Source organism: Pelodiscus sinensis, chromosome 6, assembly GCF_049634645.1.
Source record: "Pelodiscus sinensis isolate JC-2024 chromosome 6, ASM4963464v1, whole genome shotgun sequence".
Lineage (NCBI taxonomy): Eukaryota > Metazoa > Chordata > Testudines > Trionychidae > Pelodiscus > Pelodiscus sinensis.
Window position 1 is genome coordinate 110,663,126 of NC_134716.1, and position 18,544 is coordinate 110,681,669.

At 42.4% G+C, this 18,544-nt stretch overlaps 1 protein-coding gene across 2 annotated transcripts in view; it reads right to left on the reverse strand.

Annotated features, from left to right (window-relative positions):
* Nucleotides 1-3,274: 3,274 nt before the first annotated feature.
* The window catches only part of ONECUT2 (one cut homeobox 2), a 55,503-nt gene continuing 40,233 nt past the window's right edge, over nt 3,275-18,544 (reverse strand). For both annotated transcript variants that reach the window (XM_075932627.1, XM_006116570.4), the window contains one exon: nt 3,275-7,398. In XM_075932627.1, coding sequence (XP_075788742.1) covers nt 7,112-7,398 — 287 coding nt within the window. In that variant the 3' untranslated portion in view covers nt 3,275-7,111. The remainder of the gene's footprint in view (nt 7,399-18,544) is intronic.

Genomic DNA, 18,544 nt, shown 5'->3' on the forward strand with positions numbered 1-18,544 from the left:
TCCTGACCTCTTTACAATCCACTGAAATAGTGCTGGGTTTCAGCAGAATCTGTTTTATGTGAACTAGAGAGACTTGTGAGTTTGCAGGATTGAACTCCACATATTTAATTCTCCCTCACATCAATGAAAGTTCTGCATGTGGAGCATCTATTAAATCAGGCAATGAGCAGAGAGAAGTACTTACTTCAGCATGTGGTTTTCTCCTAATGGTTCCCTATACTGCACTTAAATCTCTAAGGATCATCAATGGGAGTTTTGCTTGGATAAGGACTACAGAATCAGACCCATAACACTTTTAAACAAAGAGAAAAACACTGGTCCAATTTCTGCCAGATTCAAATGCAACCCCTCCTCCCAATATTACAGATGAAGGTTTGCATGTGGCAAAATAACAGGATATAGATTTATTTTACCAAGGTAATAGTCAAAGAACAAAAATCAGATACCAACCAAGAATCAACTCAGTTGCTCCAACAGATTGAATTTGGCAGGTGGAGGAAGTAAAGTGGCCTGAGACATTTTTGGCTGGCAGACAGGAATAAGACAAACACAGAAAATGCTCTCATCAGAATTAGCAGTCCCACTACAAGAACTTCTTTGAGGGTATCGGAGTTGCAGCTGTACATGACTGTATGTAAGAGAGAAAGGAGAAAACTATAAAAGAGCACGAGCAAAATGCAGACCGCACAGAGAAAGAAATCTTTGGTATCTTTGGTATTATCAACACGATTAAAATTACAAATGGAAAAAGTCAGTGAGGTAGCCTCTTTGGTTCTCACTAGAAATAGAAAGGTTTTTCTTTATTTTTTCTTTTTTTCCCTCTTTTTTTCCCCCACACACAGAGTTCATTCTTGGAAGCAGCTAGTTTAAGGGTTTCTCTGTTTTTGCTTGTCATCATATGTTTTCCCCCCAGCTTGTTTTCAGAAGCCACAAAGTTTAGGCAAAGTATCGGTGTCTTTTTTCTATTGTCTATTGTTTCTGAATGCACAGTTATAGGTTGAATATTCATTGCTTGTCCACAAAATTCGCTCTGTTGTTCTGACAGCAAATAAATTGTAGTGCTTTAAGTTGTTTTAAATAAAAAATATAAAACTATACAACGCATCTTTCGCAGATGCTGAATAAGTTAAATAAATAAGGTATATTGGGAAGGCTTTCTGTGTCAAAATAATTAAGGGTACATCGCACTTTCTAATGAGATGGGATGGGGGATTAACTTAAATAATTTAATTATTGGTACGTAAACAATTTAAATCAATTAAAAGAAGAAATACAATTTTAAAATCCCTTTTTAACCTATTGTTTCCCTGTCTGTAACAGAATTTGGCTGCTTTATGAAGCAATACTAACTTTAAAGTGTATGTACTAATATAAGCATTGCATCTATGATGCGGTACAATTCTAGAACTGATAAATATGTAAAATTAACTCAAATGACAAAGTAATTAGGAATGATTAAATTAAATAGTTACAAAAGATTTTCACTTGCCTGTCCCTTCAGTCTATAGGCAGACAAAAATCCCACTGAAAATTAAAATACAATGATACCAGAAGGGGATTTAGCCTGAATAAAGACTTCAGGATTGGTCCGAGGTTAATTTAAATAAATTACAAAATTGAAACTTAATATAGTTGGTCACAACCCAAAAGAGTCAGGAAAAAAATTATTCAAAGATTTCTGTTTTTTAAAGATTTTAAACAATAAAAATTCCCCTTCATAAATATAAATTAGGCCCAGTATAATCTACAACATTTTCCCACTATTAAAAATACTCAGGTGTTGTGACAAGCAAGAAAAACATCAGATTCCCCCCTCCCCCATAGCTAGCACAACCTTTCCAAAGCTATGTTTTTACCATGTCTCCTTTTGGAACAGGAGATTCCTAATTCCTAAAGTAGGTTTGAGCTTTGCTTTGCTGGTTTAGTCCTTCTCAGGTCTTTGGATTTAGCTTTAGTTAAGAGAGATCCAGAATAAAGCTATTCAACCGAAGTAATCAAGCACATTCTTTGTTCCTTCAGAGATGATTAAACAATATCCAAGGTTTCTTGAAAGTTGAATTCATCTTGGATGTGCCCATGATAGTGACTCCAAGTATATAGTAAAGAAGATGCTGGGATACTATTTTTACATGTTAGTTTTTTTGTATCAGAATAAATAAAAAGATATTTGTTATAACCATACAGCTATAGAGACTTATAAACAGATGGCATAAATGTAACACACATTTTGGATTTTTTCAGTATAAACAGAATATTCTGTATACCATACCTATGTGTACTCAGACTCACATATAAATATATCTAGACTCAGTTTATATTGTTAACACTTTTTTCTGAGTTATATGCTACATAAAAAGCCTGCTACAGTTGACAATGAAATGGAAGACTTAATAATGGGGTGATAAAACATACGGGAGTAAAAAATGCAGCAGTGTTTTCATCAAAACCATTTGTGGCAAATAGGCATATAATGAAAATGCTAGCATGGCCATGACCTCAAATGCAATCCTCTCTCAGGCAAAAATCTTATATTGCAATTTTGCTTGAGTAAAGGCTGCAGTTTTGGAACCCCAAACATAACAGCAACACCAGGGAGCAGTTCACCTTGTACATCATTATATTGTCTCCAGTGTCTGACTGTTTTCCAGTAGTTTAAATTAAAAAATTGGAATTTGCAACATGACATTGTCTACCAAGCAAACCAAACATTTGTGGGGAATCAAAAATATCACATTTTATCTTAAGAATAATTTTTTTGTTAGTTAATAATTCAGCATTTAAACTGGATAGTGTTGGCTACAGCTGCTGGCCTGCAGTCAAATAAAAAAGTCTTAAACACATCCTTGCATAAAAATTATCATTTTTTCATTGTATGGTTAACAGGTTTTGCATGCTACCATAAGATATGAAGCTCAGACACAAACTTATTGGTCATGTTATCTTTCCAGAAATTGTTGGGCATCTGCTGTATTTTTTATTGGTGAGATGAAACAAATAAAGCCAAAAAGGTGTTTAGAGTTTGGACAATAAAAATTATGGTCTGAAATAATCAAGGACCAGATTCTAATTTTCTCATGTTATTTAGCAATATATGTCACAAGGTATTGCAATGAAATCCATAAGGCTGCTCACAGAATGAAGTACTACTCAGCACAGGTCAGGAGTATACTAGAATCTGATCTTAAGCAATAAGAAAATGATGACACAGGAATTTCTAGATAATTCATTAGGCTTCGGTGCATATGATGTAAAATAGTCTGTGAAGCACTGAGAATTTACTCACTCTTCTTCTTTTACTTGTTAAAAGTTCACAAATCACTCTAAATTGCCAGCATAAAAACTTCATAAGAGAAACATGACACTTTTCCCTGGACTAAAAAGGAGATGTTAAACAAAAGACAGAACTCCGCAGGTGGTGGATGTGCTTAATGTTCGAAGACCATCTGTGTGGACAAGTTATTTTGGCATGGATATCTCATTTTGACCACATGCCTTAAATAAGGCTTGGACATTATTTCTTGTCAGACATATAGCTCAATTCATTGCAATAACAGGGAAAATTGATTGTAATTTAAAAGGCTATGTCTACACAGCAACATTATTTCAGAATAACTGACATTATTTTGAAATAACAAAGAGCATGTCTACATTACAAGCCATTATTCTGAAATAATGGCAAGCTTGCAGGACTTCTTACTCTGACTCCTGTAACCCTAATTTTACGAGGCGTAAGGGAAGTCGAAGGAAGTGTTCTTCCTTCGACTTCCTGTTGTGTAGACAGCACCAAAAGCTGAATTAAGCTATTTTGACTTAAGCTACACAATTGACTTAACTCAAGTTGAGTAGCTTAATTTGACTTCTGTCCTGCTGTGTAGATGTGCCCAAAGAGGGTAAGAGATTATATTCTGTGCTTTAATTAAAGTATTGTGACCATTCATTTTATGGAACAGCGAGAGGCATAAAACATTATGGAATGGGCTGTGAGAAAAACAATAAGAAAAACAGCACTGTATAGTACTGCAAGAAAATGAAAAACAACTCTATTAGGATAGAAATTGCTAGTCAATTATCATACTCAAGACGTGTGGAGATAGGTATTCTCAAATCAATCCTGATCTAAACATTAGTTTTCTGCCAAACTTTGAAGGTGAAGATTTGGATCAAAGTTTCATAAGCTGAACCCTCTTTCTGTTATGGGCAAAATCAAAACCTTAAATCCCAACACTTTGATTCTTTGGAAAAATGTGAGTACAGATCTGGTGTTTGCAACTCAGATCCATCTCTGATAATGAGGCTTCACTTGTTCATTGGAGACTGACTGACCTTCTCTAGGAAAGAATTATGTGAAAAGAATAATTTTTCCCCAAAGATATCATTTAATTAATTGCTAATGCCAATTCCACAGTGCCCATATTGAATTTATTTGAATGTATCCTTCTGGTACAGAAACTTTTTCTGTTTTTCTTCCTTTTCTTAAAAAAATGTAAAAAGCAGAAACTGATTAAATTACTTTTATATGCAGTTTTAACTGAAAAGAAGCCCTAACTCATAAGTAGAGATGGAGTTGAATTGATACCCTGATTGCAATCCTCCTCGGACTTTCCCTCCTTCCCAAACATTGAGGAAATTCAGATTTGGTCTTGGATCCAAACTTCATACTTTGTAACTACAGTAGTTCAAACCAGAACAATAAATGCAAACCATGAACTACTGGAAGCTCTGATCCAGACTGAATTCTAGATTTGATCTTTTTAACTCAGGCTCACTGATCTCTAGAGATATGCAGTATTTACAATGAAGTGTATCAGTACCTATACTGCAAGAGTCTTGGAAGGGGAAAAGGATCTGGTCAGTAAACCATTTTTTCCCATAGGAGATGGTTGTTTAAAGCTCTGAACATACAAGAGAATAATTCTACCTATTAAAAACAAATAATATTCAACTGACACATTTTCCACATACTCGTATGAACAGAGAAGACAAATTAGATTAGTATCCCAACACCTTATACTTGGAGTCTATGGAATCTTTATAAGATTCCATGTGGGGGGGGGGGGGGAGAGACAGAAAAAAATTAAAAACTACCCTTTTTGTTGCTCAACAAAACAGAATTGATTACCTTTACACAGATCAATGGTGCTATAAGCATTTTAGCCATGCAAGAGGAGATAATGAACTGAAACAAAAGTGAGAAATCCTCATCTTTGGTATTGTAGCTGTTGAGGTTTCGGTTGCTCTGTTCCTTGTTCTTTTGAAAAAACTGCATAGGCACAAATTAAAGACAATCTTCAACTTTAAGATTACTGAGTTGTCAGATGAAGCAGCACTCACATTGGCTTTACTTTGTTTTCATTCTTGTCAACCCTTTCTTTGAAATCTGCTTCCTAAGATGTCTGTCAAAACACAGTGTGTTGTTTGTTCGTTTGTTTCCTGACGTGCTTCCTTGTTTTTTTTTAAATTTTATTAAAATGGAACAGTTTGTTGCAGAAGAAGTAGGTGCAGAAAAAGTTTCTTTGGTTTCGATTACGTTACATAAAAAAGTCTCAAGTGTCTTTAAAGAATCATTACAGCGTTTGGCTTGCTTTTGAACACTCAGTTGGTGTTTCAAAAGGGGCCATTCACTGGTAAATATGCACATCAAGTGACCATAACAATTTTAGTGATAAGGATTGTTTATGCTATTTGAAGACTACTGTAATTGCAGCTAGTATGGCCATGTTAGCTTTGCTACTCCACTCATGACTTTGCTATTTTTTTCAACATTCACTTTCTGTTCAATTGTACAGCAAACTAAAATGATAGTTATACATTTTTTTTGAGGTTGCAAGGCTTTCTGATTTCTAAAATAATCACAAGATGATGATGATGACGATGATGAAAAATAACAAGTTATAAATGTCTTTGGCTTGCAATATATTGCATCTTTGGTGTACTGTGTTCTTTTTCAAGTTAAATTAATTGGTAATGGAGATGTGACAGATTTTGATGTCATATTTAAATCATATGCAGCACATGTACAATGGTCAGTGATATCCTGAAAATGGGGGGGAGAAGGGGGAGGAGGTTCTGCTAAGAAAATAGCAAGGAAATCTAATATAGAATGTAACAATAAAAATAACCCAAATAGATATGAGTAACAATGAAATGATAAGGAAAAACTAGATGCTAACGAATGAAAAGGCCATTAGTTACCTAAAGAAATCTAGATCTCTCAAAGTGTTGTGTTTGTTCCATGCACAGTAGCAATTAAATTGACCTCCTGAGTGTGCATCTGCATTATGTACAAACACAGAATTTGTGACAAACAGCAAAATGTGCTTGAAGCTTATGTGGTCACATACTTTTCATTAACTACTTCATACGTTAGAGTGTCTTAAAAGAACAGATGTAGCAAGTTAGGAACCATTCTATTTCTGTATCTATTGTCTTTGTGCTTGATACTTTGAGCTCAAGTAAACTGAATTTTAGTGATCCAAGACCATGTGAGTGTTCACTGATAAGTTTAAAAAATAAACCCAAACCATAAAATTGGATCAATTTTTTCCCTAAGACATCTAAATAAAACAATGCCTGAGATTACAGAACAGGTTTTTGGAATCAACAATTTCCATGTTTTAAAATTTGTGCTCAGTTCTCATGTCATGTAGTGGGTGTGAGTTTTAGGATATTGTGATCTGGCAAGTGTAAGCATTTGAAAAACAAAGTAGGTCAGACATGTTTGTACCTCTTCTATTTAGCTACCAACCCTAGGAAATCCTGAAGTACTCCAATCACCTTCAATACTGATACATACATTAAGTCTTCATTGGTTCTCAGAAAAAAATTGGGTAATGAATGACCCACTTATATTTTGGATATGCTTAGCTTGTTTTGAATGTAGTATTATGTAGAAAGTGATTAATTTGTGATTTGCGCCTTCTAAAACTGACTAAATAACCATTAAAAAAGTGTCCTGTGTTTACAACTAAACTAGTATTACTTTCCAAGAGAATTGTGCTTTCAAATCACCAGTGAAGGGCCCCACTACAAATCCATATTTTCTTTCTTTTCTTTCCTTCTTTTTTTCTTTTTTTATAGTTGAGTTGAGCCCAGTTTAGATTCCTTTCTTCAATCATGCTTTGGTACAAGTGCTGGAGGTTGACGAGGATCCCCCTGTACTCAAATCATCCTGCCATTTCTCAAGGCTGCGCCTCCTAGCGTTCATGAAGAAGTTACTGACCGTGGTAAGTTCCAAGCCCAGCTGCTGGGAAATAGTGATCTGCATTTCTTTGGATGGACGTTTGTTCTCTTTGAAGATGGCAAAAAGTGTTCTGCGCTGGAGATCGGTGAAAACCAGACGAGATTTCTTCTGGGAATTGTTCCTGTCTTTATTTGGTTCTTGCTCTTTGCGTTTGCATGCTTGGGGAAGCAGAGGGGAAAAAAAAAGAGAGAGAGAAAGAGTCAATGTATTCATAAGTACCAATAAACTGAGCAGGTGATACATTGAAAACATTGATAAAACTGTACAGTGCATGTAAACTGTTAACTTTATTGTGCAAATTGCAGCACTGTCAATAACCAATGTTTTCAGGTTCATCTTTTAAGAATGTGAGTCACTGATATGGCTAGTGTGGGCAGTAAAACCAAAGAGATCAATGATCTGAATTAATACTGAGTAAACAATTAGTATTTGAAAAAGCTTTCTAGAAGGAATTATATGCGGAAGTGATTTTGGTCACAGTCACCATTAAAAGGCCTGATTTTTCCCATGACTAGTGATTTTGAGTCATTTCAATTCTAGGTACTCAGCACCCATCCACAGAAAATTGGGTGTCATCCAAAAATTAAGGCTCCCAAAAAAATCACTATCCTCTTTTAAAACTGTAAGCATTTAGTATCTATTCCTATTATAAATGTCCCTCTCTAAGAAATATATAACTCCCCCATAAAATTTGCTGCATGATCTGAAATGTAGAATATAAGATTTGGGCCTAGCAAAAAACCATTTTAAACTGCATCTGTATCACTTTATCCAGTTGCAAACAGAAAGCTGCATTATTTTCAGAAACTTGTTAGGAGCTCTTATAACCCACAATAGGCTCAGTTTTTATTTTGTGAATAAAATGGTGGTGGTGGCTGTTAGTCCATTATGTCAAGTAAACCATTTAGGAAGTGGATCTATACACAGAATAAATCCAAATGGAAATGACTGTTCTATGCCTGCAGAAATGTACTCCACTGGCATATTGGGGCAGAGAGCATTTTCTTAGAGGTAACATTATTTATGCATGCCAGTAAACTGCAAAAGGCACTGCACTGCAGTGGTGAGGGCATGGAAAATCTGCTGTGTAAACGTAAAGGAGAAGGTAGAGAGCTGAACCAGCATAATCCCTCCATACCCCTGTTTACAAAAGCCTCATCACACAGACACCATCCATCTGAGGCTCTGTGGACTGAAAGGATATGTCAGCATGGAAGCAGTCTGAAGCTAGTAGACAGCCCTCTACACTGTTATTAATTCCTGCTGAATATCTTGAAAGGGGAGCAGAAAGGCATGGACTCACCATGGTTAGGAAGGGATACTCACAGTTTAGCATGGAGACAGGAGGCTGCCTGCACAGATCCCCTAAAAATCTATGGAACTCTCCCTCCTCCCCCAATTTGAGGACATATATCCAGACAAAGGATCATGTCTAACTCATATTCCTTAAACTATGAAGTCCAGGCTAGATTTTTAAAGGTATGCCCAAAGATACAGATGGGGGCCTAGTGGGATTTTTAAAAGCACCCAAAAGTCTAGCTCTCATTGAACGGCTAGTGTGAAAATCCCTGTTAGCACCTATCACATCTTCACTCACTGAAATATCTTTACAATTCTGGCTCTCTGTGCTCTGCACTCTATTAAATTTCCCCTAGCTTTTCTCTTCTTGTGTGTTGTCATAAGAGTGGATGGTTTGGGCCCAAGTACTGTAGGCTTCTGTGTCGCTAAATTGAAATGTGGAAGAGGAGAGGAAGCATTGTCCAGGACTTGGCCTCTGAAAAGTTGTGTTCCAGTACTAGCTATGACACAGACTTCTTCTCTGGGCCTCAGCTTCCCCCTTTGTGGAACAAGGAATACTTAATCGTGGTATTGGAAGGCTTAATTCATTAATGTTTCTAAGGTGCTTTGAGATCCTCACATGGTAAGCCCTATAAAAGTGCAAAATATTATTATTACTTTTTTACAAATTACTCATTTACACAATTTAAAGTTCTTATGGTAGATGCAAATTTGGAGGATGTAAAATGGTTTGGAATCAAATTATCACTAGTAATGCAAATTTTTACCCCAAACTTCAGCCAAACTAAGCCTTTTTTAAAATTTAGACCTGTATGGTTTGGGAAAACATATTTCCCTATGCTGAATATGGGATACCTAGTAAAATTACTCATATTCAAGCAAGTTCAATGGCAATCAATCAGAATTGTGCAGTACAAATGTTCAAATTAATATCAAGTTGACCCGAGTCCCTGTTAAAAAAAAATACTGCGTAATTCTTCTTATCCTTAAGACTTTAGAGTTCACATGGGGAGAGGTGACATACACACATTCTTGTATATATCTCTCTCACATGGGGAGAAGTGACTGACTGACCTGCCTAGTGCTCTTTGCCTTTCATGCCTAGCTGGGCCAACGGTATGGACCCACCTCTCCTGATACATGGCATTGTGTCTTTCAGGGGCAAACATGTGTGGACACACAGTTACAAGGGCCCCCTTCCCTAGATTTCTGCCAGGATTCACACCAGAATCTGGCCAGCAGCAATCTTTCAGCACCAGGCGGGGGGGAAGTGATGGGAATTTCTTTTAGTCACAGGGACTGGGGGGGAAGGCGGGGGAGGGAGGGAGGATGCCGGAAGGAATGACCTCACCTTGCCCTGGTCTTTGTGGAGCTCATCTCTTTCCCCACCTCTTCATCCCTACTCCCTGTGACTGGAAGCAGCTTGTCCCTTTTTGCGCATAGTGTCAAAAGGCAGCTAACATCTCCAGGCTGCTGCCGACTACAGGTTGTACCTCCCTGACCTGGGACTCTCTGGTCCGGCAACATCTGTGGTCTGGCAGGAACAAGGAGGGCTGGTGGTAGAACTGGTAGCACTGGCAATTCGACTGGAAGCTCTGGGGAAGGAGGGGCAGGGGGTGCGGTGGGGAGCTCTGGGCCCAACAGATGTGAAGCTCCACCCCAGCGGCAGATAGGGAGCTCTGGACCCAAGGAGTCATGGCTAGGCCAGTGGCAGGGGGGCTGGGACTGGAGCCCAGTGGCAGTATGACTAGACTGGAGCCTGAGCCCAGGGGCAGTGGAGCTGGGCACAGGCTACAAGGAGCCAGTAGCCGGGAGGAGTGGCAGGCCAGGAGGCCAGTGGCAGGGACCTCCCCTGATCTGGAAAATCCCCTTGTTCGGAATCAGTCAGTTTTCGAGGGTGCCAGATCAAGGAGGTCCAACCTGTACTGATGTAATCCAGCTGTTTCCTGTCTTCCAGATTCAGCGTGGATCTGAAAGGGTGAAGCCTTAAGGATCCATTGTGCACCAGGGCCAGGGAACCTGACTGCAGTGGCTTCAGTGTACCTGGTAAGAGGGGCTCAGCAGGGGGAGGATGCCTAGAGATAGAGCAGCCCTGTGCTCCTTGTGGGAATGACCCAGACTGGTGGTGGGAAGGGACAAGTGAAGAAGATGCTAAGCCTCTGCTCAGGGGGCTGCTGTGGAGCCTGTAGGCAGAGCCATCCCATCCATAGGACAGTTTGGGAGGGCTGCCCTGGGCCTCTGCAGTGGCTGCCCCAGTCATTTTATGGGGCAGCCCTCCATACTGAAGTTTACTCCACCCTTGATCTGCGGGGTCAAGGGCGAACTGGGAGATTTCTTGAGGGACCTGATGCAAGCAGGAGGAGTGAGATCCCCCCACTTACCATAGTGGCAGGAGCTGTGGGAAGCCGAGTGGCGCTGCAGCTCCGCCATTTCCTAGCCCGATCGCTCTGCTTCTGAAGCTTCTGCCACTGCGGTGAGTGCAGCAGCCTGACCCCTACTTCCACCTTGCAACACCTCCCCTCCCCCCGGTAAATCCTCTATGTCATGTAGCTCAGGGGAGGGGAGCTCCAGGGAAGGGGTGCAATGGGGGCAGGAGAAGGCAGAGCGGAGAGGGGGAGGGAAGATGTTGGGTGGAGCAGGGGTGGGATTTAAGGGAAGGAGTGAGGGGGCAAGGGCGGAGCAGAAGCAGGAGGAGGTGGGGGCAGAGCCTGGGGCAGCAGAGGAATCATCCTGGGCCTGCCTGCACCATCCTAGGGAGGGCCCTGCTTGCAAGTTTAAGACACAAACAGGATGGAAATTGCTTCTCCCTTCCTGCTCCTGAATTTAGCTGAGGGGGAGGGAGGCTACCCCATGCCAGCGCAGTGCAAGGCATTGGCACAGACAGGACGTGGCTCCTCCTGGCCAGCACCCCAGGTTGGAGAGTAGTGGGCTTTCCCAAGGCTCTGGCCCAGCCACAGGCAGTGGGCAAGGAAGGAGCCTGATGGCCGGGCTGCTGGTGAGCTGAGAGCTCCAGCCAGTAGCTGGCTCTCCGCACAGCGCTCGGAACAGGACATATTCCACTTTGGGGGATATGAAGGAGCAGTGGGGCTAGAGGGGCGAAGGATCAAAGCAAGGACAGGACAGTGAGGGGGAGCACATAAAGGGCCGATGAATGTGCAGCAGAAGTACCACATAACCAGCCACTGCCTGGCACCTGCCTGGCACCTGCTACCACAGCTCTCAGTGTGCAGCCAGTACCAGCCAGAAATGGGATGAGGGCAGGGCCCTGCTGGCTGAGATCTGAACATTCAGCAGGAGCTCTGTGCACTGTATCTTTGCCCTGCCACCAACCTTGCACACACAGGAATGTCCTTAGGATTTATGGGGTCTTACACAGTACTATTAAACTGGTGCCCCTCTGCCAGACAGGAATCGGGTGGGGTGGAATGACAATTTTTTACAGAAGTGATTTTATAATCCTCAGCAACACGCTAATGGATTTTTAAAGCAAATTTTAAACTAAAGTCCTGTAGATTAATATAGTAAATTCAGAAACTGACAGCATATACCTGGGGCTGATAAATGCTTGTTAAATGGCTTCATTATCACTTGAATAGCTCTTTCATGGTTTCAATATTTGCTGATAGATCTGGTAGGTTTTTTCACTTTTAAGTTAACTAGATTGTCTCCAAAGGAAGAAGAGCCACAAAACAGGGATAAGAAGAAGCAAGTAGGTGGACATTAAGACCCAGTAGAGTCCCAAATTTTCAAGTGCCCTATGCAGCTGCATATTCTGGGTATAGGTAAAGAAGGCTCTGTATACACCCACTCCATCGTCAACCACTAAGCCTCTCACTCACCACGGGTGGGTGGGCAGCTGGTGAACAGAGATCCAGCCAGTAGCAGAACCTGCTAGTATTGATGTTGGGTAGACAGAAAATATGGGACAATGTGCTCTTTTCTATGAAAAAGTGGCAGGTCTTCAGGAGGGCTTAAATATCAGACTGTCCCTTTAAATATGGGATGTCTGGTTACCCTGGACTGTCTGGATAACTTTTTTCCCATCTTCTATTATTTGTCATTTTCATCCATCTTTGCACGAGTTGCAACCTGAAAAAGAACTGCTGAAACACGCTAACAGTTATGGGGCTATTTATAGTCCAACTGGAGAGAAGAGGAACCAAATATCTGTCAAGCATGTTTATTCTTTTGAGATTTTCATGCACATTTTGCAGACTTGAGACGTTTCAATAAAATTCAGCTAAGAATCAAAAATCTTGATGTTTATTGGACCATGAACTAAACTTCTGGACCTTTGAATTTCCTGCATTACTACTGGGAATATGTAATATTAGACATAGAGGTCAAACCAATCCTTAATATTATTCAAACAGAAAGCAGATGTAGAGTTCAGCAATTTTATTTTGATTAGCCTAGCTCAAACGCTCCACCAAAACTTAAGCCAAACCAACCAACCAACCAAAATCCAAAAAAATCCAACCTCCCCCACAAATTTCCCATGTCAAATTACAATCCCTCAAATGATATGCAGCTTGAATTATCCTGTTAATTAACTATTATTAAAAACACAAAACACAGAAAGTTCAGTTAAAACAAACTCCTGTTTAAAAAGTACATTTCATGATACAATATCCTTCTTATTTATTTGAGCAGTATAAGATGATCTAGACTCAGTGATTGCATTCTGTGCTTCTGAGCATTATGGAGACACTCTAGGGGTACGTCTACACTACAGCGCTAATTCGAACTAACTTAGTTCGAATTACAGGCAGTCCCCGACTTACGTGGATCCGACTTACGTCGGATCCCTAGATACGAACGGGGTGAGGCAATTCCCGCACATGTGCAGCAGCATTCCCGGGGCTCGCTCACCTGGGTCCTAGGCTCCTCCTCCTCGGGCCGGCTCCGACTGGGGTCCCGCAGAGCTGCCGGGCAGAGGAAAAGTGCCTCCCCACGCCCACTGCCCCCCCCCTGCCAGCAACAGGCTGCCCCCTCCCCTGAGCAACAGGCTGCCGAACAGACAAAAGCAGCCTCTCTGCCCCTCCTCCCCTCTATACATGCCGGGCTCCCGGAGCGCAGCAGCGTCCCCGGGGCTCGCTCACCTGGGTCCTAGAATCCACCTCCTCCTCCTCTTCGGCCAGCTCCAACTGGTCTCTGCCTGCAGCAGCTGGCCACAGGGACAGGGATCCCGCAGAGCTGCCGGGCAGAGGAAAAGTGCCTCCCCACGCCCGCTGCCCCCCCCCCCCCGGCCGCCTCGCATCCTGCACGCCTCCCCCTCCCCCCCTGCCAGCAACAAGCTGCCCCCTCCCCTGAGCAACAGGCTGCCGAACAGCAGACAAAAGCAGCCTCTCCGCCCCTCCTCCCCCTATACATGCTGGGCTCCCTGGGCAAACAAAGACTCCACCAAAACAAACAAAGTGCTGGCCTCATTGTGTTAGCAAAAAAAGGACCCTCCTCCTAGAACCCTGGGTGGTGTGTGGAAATAAAGCTATTAGCTCAAAGCATGGTGCAGAGCTGTTTGGTATTTGATGAGTTACTCCTTTAGTCCTGAGTTTGTCACAGGGACAGAAATAGATGTGAAATCTTCTGAACAGGGGAACAGACAGCAAAACAAACATTAGAGGGGAGTTAACCTTTCCCTATGCTATCCAAAACTAAAAAAAATGTTTGGCTAGAGTTTCCCCTACAATATGTACCAGTTCCGACTTACATACAAATTCAACTTAAGAACAAACCTACTGTCCCTATCTTGTACGTAACCCGGGGACTGCCTGTAGTTAATTCGAACTAAGCTAATTCGAACTAACGCGTCTAGAACTAAAAACTAGTTCGAATTAGCATTTTGCTAATTCGAACTAGCAAGTCCACATTGAGTGGACTCTGAACAGGGCTTAAGGATGGCCGGAAGCAGTGCCGGCAGGGCATCAGAGGAGGACTTAGAGCGTGGAGATGCTGTCTCAGGCTAGCCGAGGGCTGCACTTAAAGGGTCCCGACCCCCACCCCGGACAGACAGTTCTAAGGGGTGCCCCGCTTGCAAAGCAGTCCTGGCTTGGATTGCCCGGAGTACCCACACTGGGCACATCACAGCACTCGGCCATCAGCCCGGCTGCACTTGCCGCAGGCTGCCATCTGGGGAGAGGGGGCAATCGGGGGGCTGCAGGAGAGCTTCCACCCCCAGAAGCCCGGAGAGCCAGCCCAGTCCTCCCCATCGGGGGCTCTTACCCCATTCCTCCCTCACCTCCTTCCACTTACCCTTCCCTAGCCCCCCTTCTTATTGATGTACAAAATAAAGATAACGTTTCTTCCAACATTGACTCTGTCTTTATTGAACAAAACTGGGGGAGACTGGGAAAAGGAGGTGGGAGAGGGGAAGAGAAAGGCTGGGAGAGGGGAGGGCAACTAACATGATCAGGGGTTGGGAACAGGTCCCAGATGAAGAGAGGCTACAGAGACTGGGACTGTTCAGCTTAGAAAAGAGGAGACGGAGGGGGGACAGGATAGAGGTCTCTAAAAGCAGGGGTTGGGTGGAGAGGGTGCATTCATAAAAGTTCTTCCTGAGTTCCCATAAAGAAGGACTAGAGGACACCAAAGGAAAGGAATGGGTATCAGGCTTCAAACTAGTAAGAGAAAGTTGTTCTTGACAAAGCAAATAGTTAACCTGTGGAACTCCTTGCTGCAGGAGGCTGTGATGGCTACAACTAGAACAGAGTTTAAAGGGAAGTGAGATCAAGTCATGGAGGTTGGGTCCATGGAGTAGTCTTAGCCAGGGGGTAGGAGTGGTGACCCTGCCCAAAGTTTGTGGAAGGCTGGAGAGGGATGGCACGAGACAAATGGCTTGGTCACTGTCTTCGGTCCATCCCCTCCAGGGTCCCTAGGGTTGGCCGCTGTCGGCAGACAAGCTACTGGGCTAGATGGACCTTTGGTCTGACCCAGGATGGCCATTGTAAGCTCAGGGCTCAGGGTCGCGGGTCTCAGTGGACCCCGTTGATTTTCATGCACACCTGCTCCTGGGTGGCCAGGCTGGCAGCTCTCCTGCCCTAGACGGCCACTTTCCTGTGCCTAGTGCGGAGATCGTGGACGAGGTCCACGATGTCCGCACTAGCCCAGGAAGGTGCCCGCCTCTTGCGGTCCAGGGCAAGCTCCCGGGAGCCGCCAGCCTGGCCCCGGGAAGAGGGGGTGGGCTGGGGGACATCGGGTGGGTGGCTCTGTGCCGTGCCAGGTGCAGGGTCTGCTGGCTGGGTGCTGGCAGGCTTGCACCTGGCACGGGCACCGTAGCCATCCCGTGCCCCTTTAAGGGGTCCGGGGCCGGGAGGGGGGGCATAGAGTTTCCCTGGTGTTGGCCAGAGTAGCCACCTGGGAAACCTGGGGAGGGCTAGCCTCCCACTAGTTCGAATTAAGGGGCTACACACCCCTTAATTCAAACTAGTAAGTTCAAACTAGGCTTAATCCTCGTAAAATGAGGTTTTCCTAGTTCGAACGAAGTGCTCCGCTAGTTCGATTCAAATTCAAACTAGCGGAGCGCTAGTGTAGCGGCTATGAATGTTAGTTCGAACTAACGTCCGTTAGTTCGAACTAACATTGTAGTGTAGACATACCCTAGGTTAGCTACATTAGATTGAGAATTAGTAGCATTCATTTTAAGACCTTGATTCAAACAGTCACAGAATATATTTTTGAATCAAGAACAAAAAGGGCCACTGTCATGGTAGGTAGCCCTGACATTTCTCTCACCTCTTCTTCTCCTCTGTCTGCCTGCAGACTTTGGGTATATCTACACTGGCAAAGGGCCTGCTTGTTTGGGCTAATTAGAGGGTGATGGAAGCAGCCTCCAAAGCTTCTATTCCTCTGCAAACTCATCTTCCTCTGCAGCCTTTCTGGGGACCCCAGTCAGCAAACTAAATGGAAATGGCACTTAATGCACAAACCCAATTAAATATTTTCATGTGCACAAACATGAAATCCAGGATAAGCAATTCAGTACACAACGTGCTTATTCAAATAGTTATAGGTGGATGCAACTCCATTAACTCCAACTGACTTCAGTATACAGATGGTACTGCAACTCAAAACATCTCTCACACACCCTCCTGCCTCCCAAAGTGTCATATAAACTTTGAACTGCAGAGGTGGCAGAATAGAATTCTGCAGGAGCAGAATCCTACCCAAGGGAGCCCTGGATGAGGGAGTGCAATTACCTCACACTACCCATTACATGTCTCACAAAAGAAAAAAACAAGCCACCCAAGAACAATTCCATCCAAGCCTGTCACAATTCGTGCAGGTGGGTGGGTCAACAGATCAATTACATCAAAGACTGCTAATGGATCTTAAAAAGTTCAGTATAAACAGCTGATTTTTATCCATTAGCAGGAGAACTTTAACCAAGGAAACCAATGCCATCTATATGACACATACAAGGCTAAAACTAGACAGATAGAAGTATCTGGACAAAAGCAATAAAAAATGTATGTTTTGACATGCTTCGGTAACATGCTCAAATCAAAATATGCCTATCAGATAAGTGACTGGATTTGCAGATGTGCTGTTGGAACTAACCTAACTCTAGGCACCCAAATTTGAAAATTTTGTGCTTCTGAAACTGAGAACAGAATCTGACTCACCTACCTCCATTCAGACCTAATGAAAATGGGTATAACTAAATTGGTGTTCATGGAAGGGTATCCACAGTCCTATGATTCTATTATAAGTTTTTGAACTTCACAGAGATCTTCATTATGCCAAAATGACAGCTGTCATGTTGATTGCGGGGATAATGAATACATTATTCACAGATTCATGTATGGATATTTTTTTTGGAATAAGCATCAGGAAAGAAAATTAGTGCACGTGGCATGATTGCTTTTCACGCAGCTCATCGAAAGCAATGCTTGCTGTCCACCCACCTGCTCCAGAGTTGACAGCATGTAAGAGATGTAGCACTTTTGTAGCAGGGATGTACTAGTCAGGAAAGGGTGTTCAGGGTGTGCATCTCAGACAACACACCACGGGGGATGCTGTCCTGGACCTTTTGAGCACCAAGAGGAGACCTTATTAACAAGCCTGCTGGTGATCCATAGACTTTCAGGGTATATTTTGCTTGTTGCAAGCTATGGTTTCTTAACCCTTTGTGAGTATGCTGCAGCACATACCAGAGTGAGAGCATTTCAGAGCACAGCATGTATCCCGCTGGTTATGAGTCACCGTACCTTGTCTCAGGAGGGTAACTATGAGACTTACAGCAAAGCCAACTCACTTTGTCCTCCTCCAATATGTGGCCACTAATAATAAAAGGAGGATTTGTTCAGAATTTAGAAAGTGCTTTTGGTTGGAACATACAATTTAAATGTGCAATTTTATAATTATATTATTCTGGCACTAAAGATGGGTCTGCACCAAATGTACAAGTTATTATTATTCATATTACAATAGTCAACAAAAATTGGGGTCCCATTATGCTAGGCACTGTACATACACATAGCTAGAGACTGCTTTTGCCTTGAAGAGCTTACACATTTAATAGACAAAAGAAAAGGGAAGTGGTATTATTTCCATTTTCAGATGAGTAAAGAAGGCACAGAGAAACTAAAGACCAGAATTTCAAGAACATAGCACTCATGGTGAGGGGCATAACTTCAAAGTTGGCTTCTCTAATTATTACAACAAATAAAGCAAAGCTCTTCTATTTATGACAATGATCAAATTTCCCCTACCCTCATTTATCGAGTTTCCATTAAATCTCCAGGTCTTGTTTATTTGTCCACTATCTTATGGTTCTACATCTCTGCTTCACCCAGATTCCTTTTTATATTATATTGGAACTTCTTCTTAGTCTTGGTTTGGGAACTAATGATTTTTATTTTGATGGGGAAGGTTACAGAAATTTTGGATTTGTGGTTCAGAAATATTTTTTTTTCACACATTCACCCTGCACCTCCAAATAACCAAGTCCTCTTGAGCTAATGTATATGGTGGCAAGAGGTGGAGAGTAGAATAGGAAGGGAAAAG